At 39.5% G+C, this 24,338-nt stretch overlaps 1 protein-coding gene across 1 annotated transcript in view; it reads right to left on the reverse strand.

Annotated features, from left to right (window-relative positions):
• SCD5 (stearoyl-CoA desaturase 5) overlaps positions 1-24,338 on the reverse strand; it is a 195,612-nt gene that overhangs the window by 64,369 nt on the left and 106,905 nt on the right. Inside the window, exon 2 of the mRNA XM_049790298.1 lies at positions 16,071-16,201. Coding sequence (XP_049646255.1) covers positions 16,071-16,201 — 131 coding nt within the window. The remainder of the gene's footprint in view (positions 1-16,070; positions 16,202-24,338) is intronic.

Genomic DNA, 24,338 nt, shown 5'->3' on the forward strand with positions numbered 1-24,338 from the left:
GGAGTGATTTCTGAGCGCATAGCCAGGATGAGCATCACCAGTGTGGCAAAAATAAATAAATAAATAAATAAATAAATAAATAAATAAATAAATAAATAAATAAATAAATAAATAAATAAATTGAGGAAAGTCCTGGATTTGGGGCCAGTAGGCAGACAGATGACCTGGAATTCCACTTGTGACTGTCATTTGAAGCAGAGACAGTCATGGGAAGAACTCCAGGAATCTTTCACATGTGAGATCTGATGCCAGTTTTGGTGCTACTGTCAGAACTATACTTGGTGAGGAAACAAACTATTGATGTGGAAAAAGTTGGAACATACTGGGCATTCTAGACCATAACTAGGCTGCATTTCATTAGAAATTCAGTGCTTAAACATTGAAAAGCATACCTACCTACTACACATTATATATATATATAGGTATTAAATATTTTAATTGTTTACTAAGTCAACATGAATTACAATACTGCTGATAATAGAACTTCATGTATACAACATTCCAACACCACATTCTCCACCAGAGTGTCAACTTTTCTTCACCAAAGTCTCAGGTTCCTCTACCATTCACCTTCCCTTCTTGGTAGTAGGCAATTACAGAATTTCATCCTCTCATAAAGCTAAACAGTGTTCCATTTATATGTTTCATAATTTTTTTATCCAGTTATTCTGTTAATGAGCATTTCAGTTGTTTTCAGATCTTGGCTAGTGTGATTAGTGCCACCATAAATATAGGGGCACTAATGTCTTTTAAAAAAAAGTGTTTTAAGCCTGTGGGGCAAGATACCAAGAAGAGGAATTTTTGGATGCTTAAAAATATATGTATATCACCCCAGAGATTGGCACACATCACAAAGAATGAGAACAAGCAGTGCTGGCAGTGATGTCGAGAGAAAGGAACTCTTTTTCACTGCTGGTGGGAATGCCATCTAGTCCAACCTTTATGGAAAGCAATATGGAGAGTCTTCCAAACACTGGAAATTGAGCTCACATACAATCCAGCTATACCACTCCTAAGGATATACCCTAGGAGCACAAAAATACAATACAAAAATTTCTTTCTCACACCTATATTCAGTGCAGTACTATTTACAATAGACAGACTCTGGTAACAACCAAGATGCCTTTCAACAGATGAATGGCTAAAGAAACTGTGGTACATATACACAATGGAATATTATGCAGCTGTCAGGAGAGATGAAGTCATAAAATTTTCCTATACATGAATGTACATGGAATCTACTATGCTGAATGAAATAAACCATAGGGTGAGAGATAGACACAGAATAGTCTCACTCATCTATGGGTTTTAAGAAAAATGAAAGACATTTTTGCAATAATTCTCAGAGACAAAAGAGAGGAGGACTGGAAGGTCCAGCTCACGATATGAAGCTCACCACAAAGAGTGATGAGTACTTTTAGAGAAATAACTACATTGAGAACTAGCCTAACAATGTGAATGAATGAGGAAAGTAGAAAGCCTGTCTAGAGTTCAGGTGGAGGTGGGATGGGGAGGAGGGAGGTTTGGGACATTGGTGATGGGATTGTTGCACTGGTGAAGAGGAGGGGTGTTCTTTATATGACTGAAACCCAACTACAATCATATTTATAATCATGATGTTTAAAGATATTAAAATAAAAAAATGGAAAGGGAGGGTAGTTACAATTTTCCAATGGAATTATATCCCATTAAAGATGCCTTTTATTGAAAAAAATATACATGTGTACATAAATGAGGAATCTGTGGGTGGCATCTATATTTTGTGGAGAATATCAAGAGAGATGTAGTCTAAAGAGAGACATAACTTTGGCATGTTAATCTATTTAATTTTGTGATGCCTAAGAGACTCCAGTGTGAGATGAACACATCTGGATTGCAGCACTGGCCATTTATTTCTTCATTCAAGTGGTTTTCTACTTCTTTAGGTCCTACACAGCAGGCCAGCGTCTTTCCTCCCTCTCTGCCTTTGCTCAGATATATTGCTGTTTACTTGTTCCTACTCTGCTTTCTTTTGCCTATGCAAGTCCTCCTCACTTTTCAAGATTCCGTTCAAATTTCTCTTCTGCATTTAGTTTTTCTTTTATTTTTAACTTGTTGTTGTTTTTGAGCCACACCCTCTGTGCTCCGGGCTTACTAGTAGCCCTACACTAAGGAATCCCTCCTGGAGGCATGAGGATCCAAATGAGACGACAGTGATTGAATCTAGGTGGGCTGCATACAAGGCAAACACCCTCTCTGAACTCTTGCTCAATCCCTACATTAGGCTTTCTTTAGCCTCACATCCCTAAATTAACTTTTGGCAATCCTAAGAGTCAGGACTAAGCAATTTTGGGAAGCTGCTTTATAAAGTTGTTTTTATACCCAAGTTGAATAAATTCTATCAGATCATAAGATTCTCCTCATGACTAATTCTTATACATGCTTTGCTCTCATAAACATGCAGTGATTTGCACACCTTTAAATTCAAAGAAAAAATCGTGCTAAATCAGAGATTATATTTGCATACACAAAGTTAAAAAGGCAACAGGAAAAGAGGGAAGTAATCAAACGTGTTCGTCTTCTAAGAGCCTTTAAAGGCAAGATTAGTGATGCAGTGACTTTTTTTAAACAATTTTTAAGTCACCATGAAATCACAGTTATTTATCATTGAATTTCAGGCATACAATGTTTCAACACCAATCCTTTCACCAGTGTCCCCTTCCCTTCACCAATGCTCTTCTTCACCCTATTTGCCTTCCACTAGCCAGTCTGTTTCTACAAGAGATGCCTTTCCTTTTTCTTTTGGACTGTGGTTTAACTGTTGCTGATAGAGTTTCGTACATAGCACTTTACCATCCCCCAGCTCCACCTCTTTCTCCTAGTTGAACACACTTAACCTTTAACATAGACTTCATTCCTTCTCTGTCCTATCCCCTATTCCACTGAAGTGGCATGTTTGCTACTGAATACCAGTTCTCATGTTTTGTCTCCATTGTCTTTGGGTATTCATTACTTCACCATTATGTCTTTTTTTTTGTCATTGGTTTTTGGGCCACACCCGGCAGTGCTCAGGGGTTACTCCTGGCTATCTGCTCAGAAATAGCTCCTGGCAGGCACGGGGGACCATATGGGACACCGGGATTCGAACCAACCACCTTTGGTCCTGGATTGGCTGCTTGCAAGGCAAATGCCGCTGTGCTATCTCTCCGGGCCAATCTTTTTTTTTTTTTTTTCCATATTCAGCACAAGAGAGAGATTATTCTGGGTGGGTCTCTTTCCCTAAGGAGCATCCTTACTACACGATGGAATGTGCCAAAGTTAAAGAATCCTATATCCCTTGGGCCAGGCCTTAGATGGCCTGTCACTGAGCATTATATGATAGAATAAATGTAAGTCTTGCTGGGGAAGAATCAGGAAGTCCCTGCCCCCACTAAGAGAAGAGACTGTTAGACTAAAAGACATCCAACCAATGTTGGCTCATAAAATAAGTCACAAGGACCGACTGCAAGGGAAAAAACAGGATGTTGGCCCATAAGTGATAAGGACTGCCACAAAAACCCACCCGACCTGCTTGTAGGAGAGATGGGAACTTTTTAAGTTAACTAAGGATGCATCAGCACATACTTGTTTCCACTTTTTCCTGTCAGATGTAAACTATAATCCTATTGAGTCTGCAGGCAGGTGTGACTTTGGAAACCTCTGTAGAGACTGTCAGTCCTCTTACTCTGATTCTTTAGTATGACAATCATCATATTCTGATTAAATTGGGAATTAATGGTCAAAAGCCATCTTCCTTCCCAAAATAACCTTCAGGAGAAGCCCTCAATAAAGATTCCATTGGTCAAATCTGTCTCTGTCTCTGACTTCTATTCTGCCACTTTTCAGCCACCTTTCAAAAAAAGTGTTTATATGGTCAAAATAAATAGCAGTGTAAATAAGACTTCTGAGAAATATTTTCATGGCAAATTACCTACAAAATGAAATTTACATCAAGTCCATCTCACTGTTAAGTACTTTTTTAAAAAAAAAAGATCCTAAAATTATAACTAATTTCTAGTTATATTTTTAAATGCATGTCCTTTACTTTGAGTATCATGAATATGTTCTAAATTTTCCCTTTTTCACACTTAAATTTAATTTGTAAAGAGCACCACATTGGAATTAATTACATGGGTTATCACTGGCTTTCAAAAGGCAGAGTAAAGTACATAGGTTGTCTGAATGCTACACCTTTTTTTGCCTATATTTATATTTTTCTCATGACATAACACATCTATAAAATATTTGTTAGTTAATATGCATATAAAATATTTGGAAAATTAGAAGCTTCTTTTTTAATATGTTTGATAGGATATGTGTGTTTGAATTATTTTCTAAAACAATGAGCCCAATATCTATCTACTTGTTAATATTTCCTCATAATATCATATAAGTGTTCTTTATTATTATTCTTGACTTTTAACTTATTGTTACCTAGTGTTCTTTATAGGAATGTCATCAATGTATATACCTTAACGGTTTTTCATAAATGATGTTTGGATAAAAGTAAAAAAAATTAAAGACATTACAGTAATAAGCTCAGAAACTATAGAGTTAAGAGCTGAAAGGGCTGGAAGGACCGGCTCACAATTTGAAGCTCACCACAACGCTGTTAGGGAGATAACTATACTAACAACTAGCATGACAATGTTAAGAATTGAGAGATGTAGAATGCCTGTAGCGAATACAGGCAGGGGTGGGGGAGAAGGGAGGCATAGATGGTGTAAATGTTGCACTGGCGAAGGGCTTATTCTGTTTATGACTGAAACCCAACTACAAACATGCTTTGTAATCATGGGGCTTAAATAAAGATATATATATATATATTTATATATATAAAATTTATAAGATATATATGTATATATATACATATATATCTTAAAATTTTTTTTCACTGTCAAAAAATAGTAAAAGAGGGGCCAGAGAGATAGCATGGAGGCAAGGCATTTGCCTTGCATGCAGAAGGACGGTGGTTCAAATTCCGGCATCCCATATGGTCCCCAGAGCCTGCCAGGAGCGATTTCTGAGCATAGAATCAGGATTAACCGATGAGCGGCATCAGGTGTGACCCAAAAACCAAAAAAAAAAAAAAAAAATTGTAAAAAAGGGGCAAGAGCAATAGCAGAGTGGTAAGGCATTTGCCTTGCACAAGCCAACAAGGACAGAGCCTGGTTCGAATCCTGGCATTCCATATGGTTCCCTGAGCCTGCCAGGAGCAGCTTCTGAGCACAGAGCCCGGAGTAACCCCTGAACGCCACTGGGTGTGCCCCAAAAACAAACAAAAATGGGGGCTGGGGAGAAAAAGCTAGAAACTTCCTCTGGCATGAAACTGTAATTTTACCATTAATTTAAATTGTTTGTTCGATTACTCTTATAACTTTGATCTTTTTGAAGCTAAAGGTGTATAAAACAGTATCTGTGAGCCCTGCAAGAGCTCTGTTTTGTGTTCCTAGTTATTAGAATTGGATGGCTAAAAAGTCTGAATTTTTGATAGATAAAATAAAAAATTAATAAAACAGCTCAAAAAACTATCATGACTATCTTAATGAGTAAGAGAAATAAAATGCTTGTCTCGAATACAGGCAGGGGTTGGGAAGAAGGAGAGGGGCATTGGTGGTGGGAATGTTGCACTGGTGAAGGAGGTGTGTTTATGACTGAAACCCAACTACAATTATGTTTGTAATCATAGTGCTTAAGTAAAGATTTTATATAAAAAATAAAGTTAAAATAAAAAGAAAGAAAATAACTAGCTGATGATACAGTAAAAAGAAAATAAATAAAATACAGCTCAAAATCTAATGGGAATTAGGAATGGGAAGGCCCCATGATGCCTATTAGATCAAGTTTTATTTAGCAGCTTCAATAATCAATGGGAACAAGAAGGACATAGTCTGTTAATAACATTGTTGGTTCCAATTTAGAAGCTACTGCAGACATCGCTGAAGAAAGAAATAACACAGATGGATCCAAAGAGGTTAGAAATATGAATAGAAATGATCACAGAGATTTGATTTAGGAAAAAATGCAAATGGAAGCAGCTGTGAGAGAAATCATCCCAAATGCAAAATCATCAGCGGGCTGAGAAACCTTGAAAGCAGCCATGTACAAGTGTCTGGAAGGAGCCTGGGGAATGGAGGACAAGCAATTACAATGTGCTACTTCAGCCCAAATGATCACTTTTGCTTCCAGGAAAAACTTTGTTAAGGGATTGCATTACTCCCACCTTCTTCTGCTCTAAGAGAGAAAGACTTTGACAGGAAGAAAGTGCCTGGTTAAGGTGTTCTGACCAAGCACTTCCCAAGATCCGTAGGAGGAGAAGGCAGACTAATACAGTGGACTTGCCAATATTTCACTATTTCAGAATAGTTGCCACATGGGCAGTACTAGAGGTGAATTTGCCTTAAACTAGCATAAATCAGATGTAGAGCCAATCAACATATCAAATCTGGTATTTGTTTACTTAGGGCAGGAAAACCCACAGACAGACTATGCTTATTTCTACTAGTTAATCCTGCTGCTGTCTGTAGAAAATTTCTTATCTCTTGTTATCTCAGGTTAGATCCTATTTTTTTGTTTTGCTTTGTTTTGTTTTTTTGGCCACACCCGTTTGATGCTCAGGGGTTACTCTTGGCTAAGCGCTCAGAAATTGCCCCTGGCTTGAGGGGACCATATGGGATGCTGGGGGATCAAACAGCGGTCCTTCCTTGGCTAGCGCTTGCAAGGTAGACACCTTATCTCTAGCGCCACCTCACTGGCCTCAATGTTTTGGTTTTTTGTTTGGTTTTTGGTTTTTGGATCACATCCGGCAGCACTAAGGGGTTCCTCCTGGCTCTATGCTCAGAAATCGCCCCTGGCAGGCTTGGGAGACTATATGGGATGCCGGGATTTGAACCACAGTCCTTCTGCATGAAAGGCAAACGCCTTACCTTCATGCTATCTCTCCTAAGGCCCTAAGATCCTATTTTTATTCTCTTGATGTTCCTTTCTTTATGCAATTTCTCTCCTCTCATTTGCCTTCACTAGATTCACAAGAAAGAAGGGTGGTGAGACGACTTTAGAGCTGGATTCATTTTTATTGACAGAAAGTATAGTTAATCCCGCCAAGTAAGTACTAAAGAAAACAGAAGAAAAAAAAAAAAATTCATGCACTAAACAACAGCATAAGGAGAGTTCACTCAGTCCTCTGGTTCTCTTTCCATCTTCAGTCCGTCACCTTTCAATGTCCCTCCCATAATGAGAAGTTGCAAAGTTGTGTGCAACAGTGGGGCTTGGATGAGCCCATAAACCACTTTGTCATGAACAAAGTCTGAGATGACCAAGTCTTTGTCCTTTCCACTTGATGTCCTAGAAAGGCAGAATGGGGCCCGGGGAGATAGCACAGCGACCTTTGCCTTGCAAGCAGCCGATCCAGGACCAAAGGTGGTTGGTTGGAATCCCGGTGTCCCATATGGTCCCCCATGCCTGCCAGGAGCTATTTCTGAGCAGACAGCCAGGAGTAACCCCTGAGCACCGCCGGGTGTGGCCCAAAGACCAAAAGAAAAAAGAAAGGCAGAATGCTCGGGCTGGAGACCCAGGTATTTTGTCTTCCAAATTTACCCCAGAAAAGTTACTCAGGGTATCAGATTCTGAACTGCTCTGAACTACTTTTTGCTACCCAGAAAAGAAACTAGCACCAGACACCCAACCTGAAAGGAGGAAGGTAAACCTATTGTAAGGTAAGAGAATTTCTCTGCAGCTTCCTTGACCAAAAGATATATTTTAACTGTTGAGATTCATGAGGACCCCACCCCTTCCTTAATCCCAAGAACTTGCCCTTGACATTTTGACTGTTGCAAACCTTATGACTTGTGGTTATCTAAATCTTGCAAAAAATGTAACTGAGCAAATGTCAAATGAACCACCTTATTGTAATTTTCCACTGTCTGAAAGCTATATAAAAAAGGCTTGTTAAATCTGGTTCAGGGCTCTCTCGTCCTCTGGGGGAGCCCCTGCATGCTTGTAAATAAATAAAACCCCTTGTTTTTGCATGGTCTCTGCCTCTTGGAGTCATTAAGAGGGGTGTGTGTAGAGTTCCCGACCTTATCACTATTCTGGGCAGAAATGGAAGGTGTTAGAAATATGAATAGTGAATAATGAATAGTTCACATGAAGCTTATGCTGTTTGGAGAAAGGTGGCAGGCAGTAAAGCACTTGGAAATGAGAACTAAGAGCCACACAAAATGCCATACAAAGCTGAGGATTCTTTTAAAAATTAATTTTACTGAGGTAATATGGTTTGCAACCGTTTCCATATTATTAATTTATATTTGCAAGGCTTTTACACCACCAGATTGTCAGTAAGCCTCTACCACTGTCCCCTTAGAATTGGAAGGTAACGTGCTAAGTGGAGTGAATGAGAAGGAAAAATACAATGACTAGGCTCTGCTCCTCTGTAAGATAGAGACAAAGCAAAGGACTAGAACAGTGTTCTTCAGCCTTTATACCTGTGGGCTGACACATGTCCCTGGAAGGATGATTAAAGACCACTGGAGACACCATGAGGTGAATGATTTTTGGGGGGGGAGTGTGGTTTTGGGGACCACCTCTGGCTGTGTTCAGGGCTTACTACTGGCTCTGTGATTGGGATTATTCCTAGAGACCTCAATATGTGGTTCCAGGATATTGAACTCAAGTGGGCCACATGCAAAACAATTGCCCTATAAGCTGTCCTATTGCTCCAGCCCTAAAATTATTTTTTTTTATTTCCAGCCCTAAAATTCTTGAGGTCTCAGTTGTATTTAATGTCCTGTTCTCCTTTGAACCAATCGTCATATCTCCTAGATAAGTATCCCTTCATATCCTGTATACCCAAGAGACCCTATCTTGGGGAGCTAGTCTATAAACCTGAGCTTAGTACTGCATGACAGTGGTATGAGGCTTTGTTGTGCTATTGACATGGATGAGGCCATGTTATTGCCCTGCCTAGAATCCCACAGGCCTTCCTTTCTGTAACATTTGCATCAATATCCAAACTTTATGTAGTATGACAGAATGGTCTCAATGCTCCTCTCTGGTCTCCTTTATCCCATGTCTTACACTCAGATGGATGACTGCCACACTGGATATTTTCCTCTTCATTGAACAAAGATTCCTGACTTTTTCTTATTTTGCTTTGACTCCTCTTTTCAGCAGGAATACCCTTTTCTCCTCTTCTCTCCTTCGTGTCTCCGTTTTAGTATCTTCTCCACTCTAGAGACATCTTCTCTGCTTCTCCTCACTAAGGAAGCCACCCCTGGGCTCTACATAGCAATGCTCTATTGAAATGTTTATAATTGTCTCTCTCTAAATAAACGTGTTTGTTCATTTGCTTACTCCTTAAATGTTCTCTCTCCCACCATCATATGCACATTCTAAGCCAAGCGACCTGTCCATCTTGTTCTCCAGACTACAACAATACTCTGCAATTGTATTGTTCCAACTGTAATAATAAATAAAAACCGTGAATCTTGAGGTGCATTAGTGCATTGCAACGAGAGGATGAGATTGAGTAAAATTATCCACGGTGGAGATCCCTCAATCACTCAAGTATGTTCATATTTGGACAGGTTACCTAGTCTCGTTTGTTTTTATTTCTCACCTACTCAATGGGAAAAACAACATTATCTAAACTTAGGATTCTTGTCACTGACCATAGTATTCAATAAAGCACTGATGTATGATCTTCACTATCCACCATAATAGTTAGTTTATTTTTCTCTCATCACTGCTACTTGACTGCCAAAGCTCAAGAACTCGTGCAATCCACCTGACATTTTACAAATTGCCTTGTAACAATAAATCTAACTTCAGGTTTGAAAGGTAAAATGCTTAGAAATAGACACTCACATCCTCATAGCAAGAAGAAAGCAGAACAAACTGGGAATCAGCAGCTCTTCTTAGACCCCTCAAAGAACCGAGGTCAGGCAAATGTCAGATGGCCAAAAATAGAGAAAAAAAAATAAGTGGTGACAGAGAATGACAGCCTACAGGAATAGAGAGGCTCAATTCTCAACACTGGCTTCCAGCTGAGAACATTAGAAACAGAAAAGGATGAGTTGCTTGGAGGGGGGGGGTAGTGTGGGCAAGCATAAGAGGCAAAGGCTCCTTATGGAGTTTAGCTCCTAGAGTTCTATCACTTTCTCGCTTTGATCAGCTGAGTAAAATGTCCTTGTTCTTCTAGGAGAAAGAAGAGAAACTGGTCATTTTGAATATTTATCCTCTGATCTCTCTAACAAGGCCTACCCTTGATGAAACTATTGTGTTTAATAAAATGAAATTCAGGCCTAGAAAGACAGTAGATCAGAAAGGGCACTTGCCTTGCACATGGTTCAAGATTCAATCTTCAACATCATAGATGGTCCCTTGAGACCACCAGGAGTGATTCCTGAACTCAGAGCCAGGAAAAGCCCTGACACCACCCAAAAACAAGTAAAATACATGACTCACATGCATGAAGGCTTGGGTTCAATTCCCACAACACTAAACTTAAAAAATAACAACAACGACAAACAAACAAAAATTAGCAAAGTCTAATTGACCCGGGGAAAGGAAATACTCAACTCAAGATTACCAAAAGAGACTAAGACTTAATCACGAAACTAGAGAATGCTCCCTCTTACCCTCACACTAGGAAGGCTCCAGAACAATAGAGGACTTCAACTAAAAGAATGGAAAGTTTTAGTTGCCTTAAATAATGAACGCCTTAATTAAAAAATTATTTTAGGAAATCAAAAACAAAAATATGGTTAAGGAGTGGGAACAAAACCAAGATACTGGAGTACATTTCATTGCTGTCCTTTACTGCTAACACAAACAGTGAGCCAGTCTAGTTCCTGGTTAGATAAATACAAAACTTCACATTAATGTCCCATTTCCTGTTTCTTTTATCCAGTAAATTGACTTTCAACAAAAAAATGTAAAGTATGATAATAAAGCGGCATGTGTATATATTTATATGCAAGCGTGTATGTGAGAAAGAGAGTGAGACAGAACTATCTAATATGAATTAGACTCAGATAAAGGTGTTGGGATGATTAGACTGAGGATTTATAACTATGATTAATGTGCTACAACAGTGCTTATCAACCTTTATTCAATCCTAGCCCTACCTTGTTCCCTTCTATATGCCCTCCTGTCCTGCCCAATTGGCCTCCTAGTTTCATGATATTGCTCCCCATTTACACAATTTTCACCTGTGGCTCTTTTGGAATATCTTACTAGCCACAGAGGGCCATATGACTCTCCACTGAGAAACGCTATGCTTGCGAATCTAACAGAAAAGTAAATAACTTGCAAGTACAGATGGCTAATATAAATAGAGAGATGAAAGGTTAAGGAAGAATGAAAATAAAATGGCAGAAGCCAGAAAACTAACAAATGAAGAATGTCTTTCATAAGCTCATCCGTCAATTGGACAAGACTAAGAAATAAGTGAGCTCAGCAGCAATTTTCTACAGTAAATGTGAAGAGGAAAAAATGGAACAGAATCTCTGGAACTGTGGGAAAGTTGTCAAAGACGTGACATATATATATAATGGGAAGCCAAAAACAACAGAGCAGAAGGTCTTAGTAGGAAACAAATAGGTAGCTGATTAGGTGAGCTGGAAAATATGGCAATGTAGAATGTTCAACAAAGCAAATAAAAATAAGAGCAACAAAAATGGGAAATTTCTTCCAGTCCTCTCTTCCCTTTACATATATTGTTGAGAAACAACAAATAACCTAAGTAGTCAGGAAAACACTGACCATGGAAGCCACCTAGAGGAGAGAATCACTCCTCTAGGAAGAGAACTTGAATTCTGGGAGGAGTTGAATTCTTGAATTCTTGGAGCCTTTTCAATAAGGCTTCCACTCTCTGCTGCCCAGTTTCTATCCCAAGTCCTTTAATAATCCAAATTGGTGTAGAAGGATCAGTATACACAGTAAAAGAGACCGCAGTGCCTTGATAAATAACCCTTGATATAACTAATGTTATCTCTTGCAGTCTCAAATTCTGGTGTGAGACCTATACAACATGCTGTGTAAAAGAACTGCTGGCCTCAACACACCTCATGCAACCTCAAACATAAAGAGGAAACAGAAATTTGCCACCTGAAAAATTAAAAAATCCTAGAGACATTTTCAAATGTAATAGTGTACCTAAAGAAGAAATGAAGACAATAGTTATAACTATGTTAAAACAATAAAAAATAAAATTAGATATATAACAAGTACAGAGAAAATATCTTAGTTTTCAAAGTTTCTTTCTTTTTAAAAATAATTTTTTTCACTTAAGCACCATGGTTACAAATATGTTCATCATTGGGCATAGGCTATAAAATGCACACACACCCCTCACCAGTGCAACTTTTCCACCACTATTGTCCTCCCCATTTCCTATCTCCCCTCAACCCCTGCCTGTCTTTGAGACAGACATTATATTTCTCTCTCCATTGTTGTCATTGTAGCTGTTAGTGTAGTTATTTCAGAGAAAATACCTTAAATTACAAACAATCGAGTGACAGTATAAGGGTTAAGATGTTTGCCTTACATATGACCAACCCTAATTTGATTACTAACACTGTGTATGTTCCCCCAAGCACCACCAGGACTGATCCTTGAGCACAGAACCAGATGTAAGCTGTGAGTATCACCAGTGGTAACCCCAAATTTAATATAAACATATACATACATGATTTTAAATTTTAATAGCTGAGCTGAAGAACACACTAGAAGGAAGGGGTGGTGGCTATATCTCAAAGGACTAGAACATTTTCCTGACATGTATGATGCCCTCAATTCAATCTCTAGCACCCTATGCCTCAAGGAATACCACTGGATATAGCCTCTGTGCCCTTCCACCTCAAGATCCACCTATCTAGCCCTATCTCCCAACACTAAGCCTGAGAAATGTCATCGCAGGTTCTTGTCATCAAGCCTAGACTTGTAGGTCAAGTGGAATAGGTTCTCAGGCACTCAGCAACACTGAGGAGATTCCCATTCCCACCAAAAACTAAACAACATAGCAGAGGGTCTTACCCAGATAAAAATAGGAAGCAGAGTTGGTGAGCTGGAAAGTATGAAAATGCAGAATATGGGCCAGAGCAGTGTGCCGGGTGTAAGATGTCTGTCTTCCATGCGCTAGCCTAGGATGGACCGCAGTTTGATCCCCCAACGTCCTATATGGTCCCCCATGCCAGGGGTGATTTCTGAGTGTATAACCAGGAGTAACCCCAGAGTGTCATTTGGTGTGGCCCAAAAACCAAAAACAAAAAAAAAAAAAAGAAAAAAGAAAATTCAGAATACCCAACTAAGCAAATAAAAATGAGAATGGCAAAACTAAAAGAGAAGATAGATTCTGAGGAGATCACATAAAGAAAAATAACATCCTTTTTTATTGGGGTTTCCGAAGGATGAAACAAAGAGAAAGGGGTAGAAACTCTACAAAATGATAGCTGAGAACCTTTCTAATTTGAAGAAGGCACTAAACATTTAAATGTGCAAAGTACAAAAAATGTACCAAACAGATAAATAGAGACTGAGACATATAATTAGGTGATAAACACTAAAGGCCAAACACAGTTGCCATGTCTGCATTCAGCCAGCTTCATACACACACTCTGCTCTTGAAAGATATGTAATCTAAGCCATGAAAAATTATGGGTACACCAGTCATGCATCTTAAAGCTGGCAATTTCAGGGGGAGAGGGTAAGCCAAGTTTCTGATCTGCTGAAGTCATGACTGCTGCAACCATCACCCACAATAGTCAGCATCCCTTATGGTCCCCTGAGTACCACCAGGAGAAATTCCTGAGGGATATCCAGGAGTAACGTTACTTCTGAACATCACCAGGTGTGACCCAAAAGCAAAACAAAACAAAACAGGCAAAAAAAACATCAAAAGAAATAAATTTAGCTGACTGGAGAATTAGAAGACGGGTAAAGTTATTTGCCTTGCATGTGACTGACACAGATGATCCCTAACAACCACATATGGTCCCCTGAGCACAGCCACAGTGACCCAGAGAATAAAACTAGAAGTTGCCACTGAGTAGTCCGGGTGTGGTCTCAAATAAAATTCCCCTTTAAAAAAGTAATATATTGGAGCCAGTGAGGTGGCACTAGAGGTAAGGTATCTGCCTTGCAAGAGCTAGCCAAGGAAGGACCATGGTTCGATCTCCCAGTGTCCCATATGGTCCCCCCAAGCCAGGTGAGATTTCTGAGTGCTTAGCCAGGAGTAACCCCTGAGTATCAAATGGATGTGGCCCAAAAAAAAAAAACAAAACAAAAAAGAAAAGTAATATATTCATATAAAGACACATTTAACAAATGATAGAGCACAGAGCTTATTTAAAGACCTGGGTACATTCCTTTACACTGTACTTTTTCCCCAAAGTAAATTAAGTTAACATCATAATGTGATGCCTGTCATGTGGTATCTGGGTAAGGAAACTTAGGGTCTCAAAACTTGGGTTGCAAACAATCATTTCGTTTGGGAAAAGAGAAATCAAAGTTTTAGATTCTTGACTTCAAGTTACTTATCTTGGAAAAAACAATCCAATAATAAAGGTACATTGGCACATGAGTTTGTAATTGATGGCTAAAAATAAAAATAGGTAAACAAGATAAATGAACCTTACCAAGCTAAATCCTAAATTGCATTTAAGATTAAGTCAGTGAGTTTCTAACTAATCATTATCATAACTCATTGTTATGATCAACAAAGAGCCAAACTGAAGCAAGATGATTGCAATCAAAATAAAGCACAATACAGTTCCCAGTGCAAATGGCAAACAAAAGAATACAAAACAGGAAGCTGCCAGCTCTGCACACTGCTTTTTCCCTACGACCCTGATCCTAATTCCCAAATCTGCTTGAATTACAATCAGAAATTCATGATATGAACTGTGTCTCCTAAGTGACATCATGATAGGAACTGTATTCCCTAACTAAGTCATTTTATTGCTGTAATCTATTTGCTTTATGAAGCTTAAAAAGGAAAGCCAATTAAAGGAATTAACTTTCAGATACATAAGTAACTTAGATTTTATCAAGGTAATGAATATTACTGGCATGGCTGAGGGTCCCAGAGAGATTCCTATTCCCCTTAGGCCCTAATACAGCTCTGGGGTTCACCAGATATTTCTCCAAAAGTGAAAATGCAAGATATTTGGAATTAGTTGCACCCATATGTGAGTAAAAACTGTAAACAAATCGTTCACTTTCATTCTGACTGGAATAGATCAGGAAGTGGTTAAACATCCCCAAATCAAATCAATCTCCCAGCAGCTCAGAAAGAATGTAGGGAGTGAAAAATGGTGGGTGGGTGGAATAGTGTGAGAGGGTATGGCCTAATCCTACTGTGGCATGACCCACTCTAAATTTTCATAGCTCCCTGCTATTTCCAGGGATTTCAAAACAACTCTGGGATTACAATCATTTTCCTAACTTCACAGATGAAGATACAAGAAATGTATTAGTGAAGCCAGTGCTAGAGAAAGAATCAAATCCTCAGTCTTCTGACTCTATGTTAATTAAACTTTCCAAGACCCCTAAACTATCATTTGTAGGGACAGTGTCCTTGAATGGGGGAGGTCACAGCTGCCTTTGCTTGTCCAGGATGTATCATTTGTTAACCTATATAACTCAGGCAAGTTCTACCTCATTAATCTATATCATCTGTAAAATGGGAACACAAAACACACCCAGATAGAGCTGCCGCAGTAGAAGATATGCATGCAGCACTCCCAGCATGCATTTAGCTCGGTTGGCATTGACTGCACAAATGTGGAAGGGTTGGGAGCAGGCTGAGGATACAGATTCCATGGAGAATCTTGTTCCTTCCTCAGGAGTTCAACAAACCCTGAAGTACCAAGTTGCAAGGTAATGCTTTGCCTCATTTGTGGTAACTTGGAGATAGGCAGGAAATATATAGGCACCAAGCCAGTAATGGAGGTAGAGGGAAGGTGGGTCTGCTCCATAGGGGATATGTAAATTCTTCCTCCCACAGTACCATCAGAACTAGATCCCTGAGCCAGAGAGGTCCCTCCACCCACCTGGAAAGCCATGGAGTTGGCAGCAGCCAGAAATATCCTCAGAGGCAGCTTGGCCTTGTAAGACCTGTGGCTCCATAAGCGATGGGCACCAGCGGTCACGCCCAGAGCAGTCAGGAGGAAGCAGAAGCAGGCTGCAAGACACAAGTGGGGAGAACATCAGCAAAGGGCAGTGAACTTTGGAATACCCTGCCTGGGCTATTTTTTTCTCCTGTACCAGGGTGCGAGGGCCAGAATCTGCAGCGTGAAGGATGGAGAGCTGGGGAAATGGCAGTTTATTACTGATGTGTCCTTATTACTGATGTGTATCAAGAAGATACTGAAATCATACAAGAAACTAACTTTTGAGCATAATTTATTCTATATCAAATATTTTATTTGATAAATAAAAATGATTAAATTTATTCATTTAATTTGGGCCAGAGAGATAGTATAGAGGTGAAGACACTTGCTTTGCACATGGTGGGCTGGAGTTTGATCCCTGCCACCATATATGTTTCCAAGTACCATTAGAGCAGCACTAGATCTCTGAGCAGAGTTAGAAGTGAGCCCTGAACACTACCAGTGTGGCCCAGCATCCATGACCACCCCAAAAGAAATGTTTTCTTTGTTAATGTTTCTTTCCTATTTGGATGCAAATGTACTACATATGTTAGTGTGCATATGAAATTCAGTCTTAGGGCCCCACTCTTGAAATCTGTACATGACCTCTATGGTGCCTCTTCACTTGCACCTATGCTAGTGTGTTCTAGGGAAAATACACACGATGTAGTTATGGCTGTTAGCGTGGCTGTATAGGCTCTAGTGTGAAGAAAAGCAGATCAGAACTAAAGACAACAATGTCTGGTTCTGGCCATTAAGAATGAGAATAAAACAGACAGCTTGGTGGTTCCTTGTATTCAGAGATCCTCACTATGACTTCACAATGGATGAAAGATGGCTAGGTGGAGGAATTTTTAATGCCTCCAAAAAAAAAAAAAAAAGCCAAACCACAGGGGCACTTACTATCAGCCACTCTAAGTATAATCTCTAGAATGCTCACAACGTGTGTTAAGTCTCAATGATTACAACTGAGAAACTGAGTCTCTGAGAGTGAGTTCTGCATAAAAACCTACATCAAGGAACCTGGAGTGAGGGAGAAAGCTCAATGGTTGAGCACAGGCTTTGCAACAGGAAGTTCAGGTTCAATCCCTCACACAGCCTGGCTCCCTAAACAAGCCCCAAGCACAGAACTGGGTGTAATTTCAGCACTGCTAGTATGGCCCCCTAAAACAAACCATAAAATAAAATTCTAAATCAACCTAATTCTAAAGTGTCTGCCAAAAGTTCCCACGCACCCTAAGTGATGATAATAGTTTTCACTTTTCATGGAGACTGGAGTGATGTAACTGCTTAATGTAAAGAGGACACATAGGATCTAAAGAGCCACATTTTCTAGGGCAAGAATAACTACTCAAGTGGATGTGCACAGAGAGTAATATGAAGTGTGTTCCTTATTAAAACAAATACAACAATTCTGTGTACTTTGTATTATTATTAGCTCAGTTTTACAGCTGAAGAAATAATATCAGGGAGTAAGAAACTCAAAGTAGGGGCCAGAGTGATAATACAAAGAGAAGGAAGCTTCTCTTGCACCAGTCAATCTGGGTTCAATCTTCACCATCTCATATGGTCTCCTCAAGCCTGCCAGGAGTGACTTCTGAGCACAAAACCGGAGTAACTCCTGAGCCTGGCTGGATGTGGCCTTAAAACTATAAACAAACAAAGAAACAAAAGGACTGTCAGCTAAAACTTAAAAAAAAATCCTACTGAATGGGAGCAAATATTTGCACACAATACTACACCAGCACTGGCAAAGATCAGCAACAAAATTGCAGTAACTCCATCCAAAAATGGAGGAAGGTAATGAACACATACTCTCCCAAAAAAAGATAAACCGATGATTAACAGGCATATAAAATGTGCCCATCACTACTTAATATCAGAGAAATGAAAATCAAACAACAATGAGCTGTCATCTCACACCAGTAAGAATAGTATTAATTTTTTTTGTGTGGTTTTTGGGTCACACCTGGCAGTGCTCAGGGGTTATTCCTGGCTCCATGCTCAGAAATTGCTCCTGGCAGGCACGGGGGACCATATGGGACGCCGGGATTCGAACTGATGACCTTCTGCATGAAAGACAAACGCCTTACCTCCATGCTATCTCTCCGGCCCCAGAATAGTATTAATTAAGAAGTTCCTGGAAATAACTAGTGTCGGTGGAGATGTTGTGACAATGGGGCTTTCATCCACTGTTGGTGAGAATGTGGCCTGGTTCAGCTTTTATGGAAAACAGTGTAAAGATTTCACCAAAAAAAAAAAAAAAGTAATAATAGAGCTGGAGATAGAATAGCATGCAGCGTGCTTGCCTTGCATCTGGTCAACCTGGGTTCGATTCCTAGCAACCCATATGGTGCTCTGATACCACCAGGAATAATCCCTGAACTCAAAGCTAGTAGTAATCCCTGAGCACATTCAAAGTGTGACAAAAAATAAAACCAAAACAGCAACAACAAAACAACAGTAAGAATAGAACTCTCATAAAACCTAGAGATACCACTTTTTAGTATCTAGCCCTAACACTAAAAAAATATTAATTTGGTATCTCATACACACCTATGTTAATAACCAAAATATGGAGCCAACCAAAATGCCCAACTACAAATAAATTGATTAAAATATTGTGGTGTATTTACACAGTGGAGCTATAAGAAAAGATGAAATCATGTAATTAATCAGTATATGGATGGATCTAGAAGGCTTCATGCTGACTCAAATCAATCAGAAGGAGGACAGTTACCTAATGATCTCACAGGTGGGGTATGAAGTAAAGCAACAGCTAATGCCCAAAAGCAACAGAACTAGAGAGTTGATCTACAGAACTGAGTTTACCTAATGGGGTGGAGTGGAGAAATTAAGAGAAGATAGGAAATAAAATAGGGACACTGACGGAACAACGCCGATACTTTGGTGCTGGGTTGGGGTTGGAATTATGTGTACATAAAACTCTGATGGACAATATTGTAAGTCATGATACTTCAATAAAAATAACTTTTAAAAAGAAATAAAAGTGGGCTGTACTATCCCGGGTTCAACTCCAGGCATTACATATGGTCATCTGAACCCCTCAGAGAGGGGTTCCTGAGTGCAGAGAATGTTTCTACAGTGTCAAACCCAAGTTTCTCTGTGAACTAAAGGTAAATTTCTTGCCTTCAGCAAGATGACAGTGCATCCACTTTACTTCTCTGAGCCCCACTATCATCCTCAATGACAAAGTTCAGCCTCAATTTAAAGGTGAGCTGCCTTCTTGAGTAGAGCATCTTAAAACTAAGAAGATAAACTAATCTTGCCCCGATGGTTTCTAGCACTCAGCACCTACAGGATCTAATTAAGGAAAGGCCAAAGAACAAGTCATCAGCCCTGAGCACATCTGTAAGTAATTGTGCATGGCCCAGGACAGGAGAGACAATTCAATGGGTTTTAGGGAGTTCAGGAAGTACTTTTCTGGAAGTGTTAGCAGAGTAAACTTACAAATATAAGGGGAGTACATTTCCTTTCCAAAAGTCAAGTCTGACTGAGCTTAATATCAATTCCTATTTATACGAGTCTAACAAAAGTCTTAGCCTTGAGAGCAAGACTGATGAGTCTTTGAATACATGTGGTTTTCATAAACTTGACATACCATTTGTTATTTTGAAAAGTGAAAATTAAATAGCACAAAGTGCACAAATCACAAAAAGAAGTAGTAAATAAAAAGGTTTTGCCTTTTTTTATTGTAATTTATCCTTGGTCATGAGACCATGGACAAATATTCCCCAAATTGTCCTTGGCCTTCATGATTACTCCAGTCATTTTTCCCGAAATGTCAAGTAGTTAAGGAACATGTAAAATCTATGATGAAAAAATGTAATGTGATTCTATTGTATCATTGCAATAAAAAAATTCTAAGGGAGCAGAAAAATAGTACAGCATGCAGGGTTCTTGCCTTGCATGTGGCAGACCTGAGTTTGAACCCCAGTATCTTATATGGTCCCTCAAGCACCACCAGGAGTAATCTTGAGTTCAAAGAGACAGGAGTAGCCCCTGAGCTTTATGGGTGTGGTCCATAAACAAACAAACAAAAAATGAATTCTAAGACTTCATAAAAAGACTGCCCATAAAGAATCCCTCCAATCAATGTTTCCAGGGAGGTCTGCACCACAGACTGCAACATTGTCTTGTCTTGTCTTTATTATTGTCTTGTCTCTATTATTTCAGATGTTATTTGCTTAGTTGCTCTCTCTATAGACAGAGAACTGAATTATTGTGGCTGCTGGTTTTTCATGGTCCTTCTGGCAATATCTTCTGGCATGGTACACAACCTTCCTGGTTGGTCTGGTAATGAAGACCTAACCCTTTCTCACTTCTGACAAAACTCTAGAAGCAATTTGCCAAAAGTCTCACACCAAGAAGCCAAGGTGATCTGATTGCAATCACAAAGAATAAGGCCAAGAAAGTGAAACAAAAGATATGGAGATGTCAGGAGAATAAGGGGTTGGGAAGAGCTACTACTTGGGCCTTGGAGGGAATTTCTGCATGCTGCTGTTCTATAGATCCAGCAAGCCTCCCCAGGGTATGAGCTAACAATTTCTCTTTAATGGCTTTAGCTAGTTTGTACAGCATTTCTAACACTAAAACCTAAACATTTCTAACAGTAAAACACTAAAACCATTCATGATAAAAGCAACCATCTGAACATAGCCCAAATTAAGGAAAAATTAAATAAACCTTGGGCTAGATTTATGGACAGTTTCTTTAGGACAGGCTTGATTGGAGAAGTGCTAACCTGGCCTCTGATCTTTATGGGAATTAATGTTCATGTAAGTTTTCTGATGGATGCTGGCTGGCTAGCTCTGATGTTGTGAATTATTTCAAGAACTGATAACGTTAGGAGGAAGGAGTAATGAGGAATATCAATAGCTCTCAACGTTGCTCAGACTTCATAGAAAAAAATGTACTCGATCAATAGAAACAAAATCACAAATTTACAGAACTATAAGAAATGAAAGAGTCTGGATGCAAACCACAGTCACCAATTCTGATTAGCTCAAGTAAAAATTAGAAATGTATTTAAGACATACTGAGGGACCAAATAGAGAGTATAAGAGTTAGATATTTTCCATTCGTGTGGCCAACTCTCGGTTAATCCCCAACACCCTAAATATATGGTCCCCCAAGAATGGCCAGAAGTGACCTTTGAGCAGAGACAGGAATATTGCATATTGCAGAGTGTAGCCACCTAATAATAAATAAAGACACTAAGTAGAACATAGGACTTGTGGGAGGGTCCAGGATAAAGTGTCAGTCAGCAGCCTCCAAGATGGCCGATTTCCTGCTATGCACAGCCTGTGCAGTCTTTTCCCCCTTTTACCCAAAAGGTAAAGCATTGCAGAGGTAAGTCATTCCCATGGTGCAATATTTTTAAAATGGAACTTAGATTTTAATAGAAAATGGTTATTGTTGACTTTGAGAATATATTCCTGGTGTCAGCTATGCCTGAAAAATTGAGGATCTAGGTTCATTACTACTCAGGAAACTAAAACCTGCCAATAACAATGTAAGTGAGATGGGAAGCAGCTTCTTCTCCAGTCAATCATTCAGATGAGACTAGAGTCTGAAGTAGATTCTTCTGGGTTCCTGTTCCTTTAAAAACTCATAAAAACAAGTTCCAGAACAATAGTATAGTTAGTAGAGTGACCTTGCATGTAGCTCTAGCCTGGGTTAAATTCCCAGCACTCCATATGATTCCCCAAGCTTGCCCAGAGTGATTCCTAAGCACAGAGATAGGAGTAATCCCTGAGCACAGCAGGGTGTACCCCTTCTCCACACAAAAAGAAAGAAAAGAAAAAGAAAGAAAGAAAAAGAAGAAAGAAAGAAAGAAAGAAAGAAAGAAAGAAAGAAAGAAAGAAAGAAAGAAAGAAAGAAAGAAAGAAAGAAAGAAAGAAAGAAAGAAAGAAAGAAAGAAGGAAGGAAGGAAGGAAGGAAGGAAGGAAGGAAGGAAGGAAGGAAGGAAGGAAGGAAGGAAGGAAGGAAGGAAGGAAGGAAGGAAGGAAGGAAGGAAGGAAGGAAGGAAGGAAGGAAGAAAGGAAGAGAGGGAGGGAAGGAGGGAGGAGAGGGAGGGAAGAAAACTCAGAAAACAAAAAACGGGCCAGAGTAGTAGCTCAAGCAGTAAGGTGCCTCCTTGGCCACATTAGCCTACGACAGACTGCATGCGGTTCCATCTCCCGGAGTCCCACATAGTCCCCCAAGCCAGGAGCAATTTCTGAGCACATAGCCAGGAGTAACTGAGTCACAAATGTGGCCAAAAAACCAAATAATAATAATAATAATAATAATAATAAAGAAAACAAAAACAGTGTGGAAAAATGTCAATAGGGGCCGGAGTGGTAGCACAGCAGGTATAGTGTTTGCCTTGCATGTGACCACCCCAGGTTAAATCCCTGATATCTCATATGATCCCCAGAACTTGCCAGGAGTGATTCCTGAGTGCAAAGCCAGGAAGTAATTTCTGAAAACTGCCTGGTGTAGCCCCCAAACAATACAAAACAAGAAATAAATGTGTGTGTGTGTGTGTGTGTGTGTGTGTTGTTTTCAGCTTTGTTTTGTTTTGATTTGATTTTGGGTCACACCAGGTTGCGCTCAGTGGTTATTCCTGGCTCTTCACTCCCGGCAGGTAGTGGGGACCAAATGGGATCCCAGGGTTTGAACCACCATTTATTCTGGATCAGCTGCATGCAAGGCAAACCCCCTACTGCTGTGCTATCTTTCAGGCCCCTAAATATATGTTGTTTTAAGAACCTAAATTTGGGGGTCATTTTTTTCTGCAAGTGAAGAATTAAAACAAGTTAGAATGAACCTTCCTTTAATGAATGAAGGTATAGCTTAAACTTTGACTGCAACTACTGTGCAAGGCCACAGAAATAATAGGACACTTGCCCTGAATGTGGCTGACCTGAGCTCAATCTCCAACACCTTAAATAGTCCCCTATATATGCACAGCAGGAGTGATCCCTGACCATGGAGCCAGGAGTAAACCCTAAATACTTTTGGGCAAGGCCCCGAAAAACAAAACAACCAAGACCCACATGGAGAAGTTCAACACCTTTGTCCTGTGTATTGCCCCTACCTAGACCACTTACTCAATGTTAATATTAATACCTGCACCATCATTGTGCATCAGGTTCAACTTCAGCATGTTAGAAGAGTGAGTCCTGGGCAACCCCTGGTCTCATCGGGCAGTTTCCTGAGCTTAGAATTAGATTCACATGTGAACACACACCTTTTGCCCTGAGTTGACAAGAGTTTGTAAATAACTATGTATATGTATGTATGTATATATGTATATGTAAATCAGTATATTAGTTACATATAATTACGAATCATAACAGATGCTGTGAAAGAATCAAGTGATATATGATAGATGAAATGAGAGTTAGTCTAGCTTGTGGGGCAAGAAATTCTGTAGAGAATGTGAGAAGTACACTAATGCCCAAAGATTAGGTGAAGGAGACCACAGTTTGGCAGGAAAACCTACAAATGCAAAACCCAAGGCTAGAAAAAGAGGATGTGATTTTACCCTTTCATATCTATAAAAATTAAAAATCTAGAGATGCATCACAGAAATGAACGCAAAAAGATGACTCAAAGGCAAGGAATCCTTGCTTTGAATGTGGGGGCCTAGGTTTGAACCCTAACACTGCATGGTCCTCAAGCATAGATCTGGAAATAACTACAGAATATTTTCTGGGTGTGTGCCATATCTGAAGAAAAGTATGCGGGATCCAGAAAGTGACAGGCTAGAGCAATAGTATATACAGAGGCAAGATGATTGCCTTACACAGGTGATCAACCTGGGTTTGATCTCTAGTACTATATATGCTCCCTAAACCTCACTAGGAGTAATCTCTGGGTGAAAAGCCAGGAGTAATCCCTGAGCACTGCTGGGTGTGGTTCAAAAGCAAAATAAAAAAGAAACTGACCTACAATATTAAGTATAGTCATATATATCACTATGCAATTTCATTTCTAGGTCTGACTCCAAAGAACTGAGATGAGACAAAAAGAGATGTTTACATATTTATGTTCATGGTAAAATTGTTTAAAGTAGTCCAAAGGGTGACTAAGATGACTGAATAATAGAGACATGTTCTAGCTACACAATGAACTAATACTCGGGCATAAAGTAGAAAG

Source organism: Suncus etruscus, chromosome 16 (genome assembly GCF_024139225.1).
Source record: "Suncus etruscus isolate mSunEtr1 chromosome 16, mSunEtr1.pri.cur, whole genome shotgun sequence".
Lineage (NCBI taxonomy): Eukaryota > Metazoa > Chordata > Mammalia > Eulipotyphla > Soricidae > Suncus > Suncus etruscus.